Source organism: Condylura cristata, unplaced genomic scaffold, assembly GCF_000260355.1.
Source record: "Condylura cristata isolate star-nosed mole 26May11 unplaced genomic scaffold, ConCri1.0 scaffold00001, whole genome shotgun sequence".
Taxonomy (NCBI): Eukaryota; Metazoa; Chordata; class Mammalia; order Eulipotyphla; family Talpidae; genus Condylura; species Condylura cristata.
In genome coordinates, this window is record NW_004567102.1 from 87,065,089 (window position 1) to 87,069,563 (window position 4,475).

The 4,475-nt window shown below is 57.7% G+C and overlaps 1 protein-coding gene across 1 annotated transcript in view; it reads right to left on the reverse strand.

Moving 5' to 3' along the window:
* Positions 1 to 6: 6 nt before the first annotated feature.
* The window catches only part of SLC22A2 (solute carrier family 22 (organic cation transporter), member 2), a 22,562-nt gene continuing 18,093 nt past the window's right edge, over positions 7 to 4,475 (reverse strand). Inside the window, 2 exon segments of the mRNA XM_004695991.2 lie at positions 7 to 128; positions 3,510 to 3,609. Of these exon segments, the coding sequence (XP_004696048.1) occupies positions 62 to 128; positions 3,510 to 3,609 (167 nt within the window). The 3' untranslated portion in view covers positions 7 to 61.

Here is a 4,475-nt window from a genome sequence, read left to right on the forward strand (position 1 = left end):
GGGCCCGTGGGCGGGTCCTTGCAGCGCCAGGAAGGTGGCTGTGGAGCTGTGGTCTTGCATCTCAGCTGGGGGGAATGTCCGACTTCTTGACTTGGAGGTAAATCATATTTTCTTTGGTTTTTCTTGAGCTGAGGACAAGTGGAAAGGGGAGAAAGTGGTTACAACGGCAGAACAAGGGAGCAAAATCTATTGGGGGACAGGGTCCGGCTCTCGGCGGCGCCGCGGGGACTCCCGGGGTCGGTGGCAGGGCGTGCTCAACAGTGTGGGCGGGCCGTCACCGAAGCGTCCGCCTGGCCTGCTGCTGGCCGAGCGGGCGCTGCCCTCTCCTCTCCAGGGCAAGGTGGGCAGGGCGCTGCCTGGCCTCTCATCAGCCAGGACGATGCTGGCAGAGCCGCACAGCCTGTCCGTTCTGCAGGTAGAATCTGAGCAATTCCTTCCCGTCTTCCTTCACGTTTACATCTTACAAAGTGAAAGGTCAATTGTCATTTGAAGGGCGAGTTTTCTCCCCGCCCTCCTCGTGGAAATGCCCTTCCCGATTGTGGCCTCCCAGACGCCCTCTGGCCGGCCCTGGCTGGTGGGACACTGAGACCAGGGCGGCCCCTGCTGTCCCCCAGCAAGAGCTGGGTCCTGCCTCAGTTCCTGGGCCCAGCAGGGTGCAGAGGGCACCTGCGTCGCCGGCGTCCACGCAGGCCCGGGAGGCGGCCAGCCAGCCCGCTGCGCTACGGTCGCTGGCTGACCAGGGACGGGGGCAGCCCCTGGGGGCGGGTGGCAGGAGGAGGCCAGGCCCGCTCGCCGCCTGAGACTGGCCCGTCAGCAGCACCTGTGCGGCTGGCTCGGAATTAACCGAGGCGGCACAGACGCGCCCGGAAAGAGCTTGTGGAAAGCTCTCAGTAAGCGTGAGCCAGGGCCACCCCACCCTACAGAAAGCAACCCTGGGGGTGAAGGGGGGCGTGCAGGCAAGCCCAGGACTGTCTTTGTGCACCCCTAGGAACCCAGGAGGGGGTTCGGCCCCACCCCGCTCTCTCTGCGGCTCCCTGGGCCTGGGTCACTTCTGAATGAGGTGGCTGGTTGGACCCTGGTGCCCTGCCATGTGCCCCTCCGTGTCTCTCTGCGGGGTCCCCCTGCGCTCCCCAAGCCTTCGGGGTGGCCCTGCCTGCAGTCTCTGCACTGCAGCTGGGTTGTTAGAAAGAGACCAGACAAGTGTGGAGCTTTACAGACCCGTCTTCAGGACACTAAACTAGAAAGGCTGTGAGGGTGCTCTTTTACAGGCTCTGTCGCCTCGGGGGGGCCGGTGGCGGGGGGGATGGGGACCAGCGGCGGGGAGATGGGGATGGGGGGTTCTCTCGAGCTGCCCGATCCCCAGCCAGCTGCATTTGATTTCGACACATCACCGGCGTAAACTTTCCTGTCCTACGAAACAGCCATGGAAACGCCAGTGAATCGTTCCAGTGGCTGTTGGGCAGTCACGTGCCAGGCGCTTTCCATGCCCACCCAGAGTCCTGTCGGAGACCAGTGGGTGGGCAGCGGAAGACAGGAACGACAGGGGAAGACAGGCTGGAGGGGTCAGCCCCCATGCAGGAGACGCGAGGAGCCGGCCAGCCAGACTCCGGGACTCTTGCTCCTTCCTCATCACCACGCGCCACCGCCTTCCTGGCCTGGGGGTGGCGGGAGAAGCCAGACGGGTCTCAGCTGGGAACGGCGGCGAAGGCGCCGTGTCTGCGCTCCAGGAGCTGCCAGCGTGCTGCAAGGAGGCTGCGCTGATATGGGGGTGCAAGGGCAGTTGATCAAGGGTCTCGGACTCCAATGCCCACTTGTTCCGGGGGTTCAGTGGGGGCCCTTGGCAGCCCGGGCGCCTCGGCACCACGTCCTCCCACCGCTGAGCTGTCCCTCGCTCCTGCAGGTGGTCCGCGAGAAGAAATGCCTGCTCTGTGTTAGCGAACCTCTGAGTTTTTTTCTGACAGTTGCTGGAAGCCCAGTTTGTGTGGAATTTCCCACTTCAGTACCAAGGGCCAGGCGAAGCACTGGAGACGGGGGGGTGTGGTAGCCAGCGCCGGCTTCTCCCCGTGGCCAGAGCTCTCTTCTGCTCCAAGTTTCTAGTTCTAGGAAAATTCCAAGGCTGCTGAGGTGGTTCTGCAGCAGCTGCCCAAGTATGGATGGGATGAAATGGGCGAGTGGTGCGGGACGGACAAAAGTCCTAAATGGTGTGTGGATGAAATAAATAAAAGCATATGCGCTCCTGAGCTCACCGCTCGGCGCATGAGCAAGCTTGCGAGGAACGTGTCAAGAATGTTCCTCGCTATTCAGAGTTTTTGTTTCCTTTTTGAATAGGTTCATCTAGTAGAAAATTCCTTTTGAACGACACTGAAAATGCTCCCCGCCACTTATACCTAACAGCTGCCCAGCCCTAGAAAACCCATGTCATGGTTCTTGCATATTCATGTGCAGACAAAAGCAAAGTGTAGCTATGCATCTCTATTTTATATTAACAAATAAATCTAAATCAGCACATGCTTTGTCCTTTTTATACAAAGGGTAGAATATGCTTTTGTATGTTTTGCTTTTTTTCTGCTAATGAATCATAGAGGACTTTCCTTCTCAGTATACACATCAAGTGACCTCATGCTTTTTAAAGGCTGTATAGTATTTCACCGAATGACAGGTCATCATCTTTATCATTGCTCTCCTGATAGACGGGCAATAGGTTACTTCCAATCTTGTTACATAAAATGTTGCTTCAATGAATAACCCTGTACATAGTCGTTTTAGCATGTACATTCCTGGAGCTGACGACTGCCAGGTAAGGGAAAGGGCACCTTTGTCATTTTGCCCCTATTATCACATGGCCCAGCACAGGCTTCACGGCGAAGGCCTTCCAGGGTGGAGGAGACTGCTCCCTGCATTCTCTCCCGACACAGCATGTTACCTGCTTTGATCTTTTGCAGTCCAAGTGGACATGTTAAAGACGCTTTCACCGAGGTCACTTGGTTCGCAGCTGCGCAGCGTGTCAGCCTGGCGTGGGGCCCTGTGAGCGCGGCCCTGCTCCTCTGCACGTCTCTGACGAAGCAGGCTGAGCACACCTTCACGGGTTGGAGAACTGCTTTTACTCCCCCCCCCCAAGAGTTATCAGTGCGAGACCTTAGACCCCTCTTTCCGTGTGTGATCGTCCAGTGGACTCCTTAGGGCTCAATCTACGGGGGGAAACAGCCCTTCACAGAAGACGACACCTTCTGTCCACGTTTGTTGGCTCTCTCACGTTAGGTGATCGGTACCAAATCTACCATTTCTTAGGAAAGCAACGCTTCTGGTCTTTTTTACGAGATCTTCAACGTTGCTCATATTTCCAAAGACTTCCCTGCCCCGAGGGGACCGTGCTCTGTGTCTGCCCGTCGCGTCTTCATGTTCTGCTGTTTCTTCCCTGCGCTCTGCCTCGGCCTTGGCCCGACGGCTCTCAGTGTCCCGTGCGAGGTGGAGCCCTGACCTGGCCGTTGCGTGACCGGCGCCGGCCCTACCTGTGCATGTGCTCGGCCTCCTCGATGGTCTCGGGCAGCGCCTTCCCTCTGGTCTCGGGCAGCAGCAGCACCAGGCCCCCCGCGACCACGCCAAAGGCGGCTGGAAGCAAACACGCAGACGCGTCAGCCGGGGCCCCGCTTTGTCCCCCCTCGGTGCTCTCCCTCAGGTTCCTGTGCCACCCCACGACCCTGCTTCCCATCCTGGATGTGTTCCGAGTCCGGACTCTGTTGGATGGCGATTCCTTATAGGGGAATGGAACTCTTAGTGCTCGGAGTTGAGGTTATTCTAGGACGTGGCCACCATATCCAGAAACTCTGCAGTTAGAAAATAACTTGGGGAAAAAGGTCAACTCTAAGAAAAGGAGGACATAACTCTGTACTATAAAGCGCTTGGTGAAAGTGAGTCAGAAACTTGGACCAGTACTAGCAAGTGGAAGTGGGGGGCCCGGCCGGGCCTTCAGTCCTAGTTCAGATGTTCAGTAAATTCCCCTTCTCTGTTGTCTCCAGCTGGAATTTTTTACAGAGACTGGGGGGGGGGCCGGGGGGGATAAACATTATTGTGTTTTTGTGCCTTCACGTTTACATCTTGGGATTTTCAGATCACATTTTTATGTTTAATGAAATGCAGAAGTAGGGGATGGCTCTTTAATGGTTTGGGGTTCTCAAAAAATGCATCTGGACTCTAATCCAAATGGCAGGGAAACAGGACCCCGCGCCCACTGGTTCAGGGAGCCGAGGCTGAGGGGTTCTAAGCACTAAAGAGAAGCCTCTCGCAATCTGGGCCGGCTAGGGCCCGCCCAGAAGGCCTCTGCAGCAAGGCGGCCATCACTTTCCTCGCTGGGTCACCCCGCCTCTCACTCAGCTTCGTTGCTCCGGCTGCCCGGGCACCGGGTCCCGGCTCTGGTCCTCTCTTCCTACTCACAGTGCCCTGGGGGGTCCGGGAAGCTCTGCTGCGTCCCCGATGCT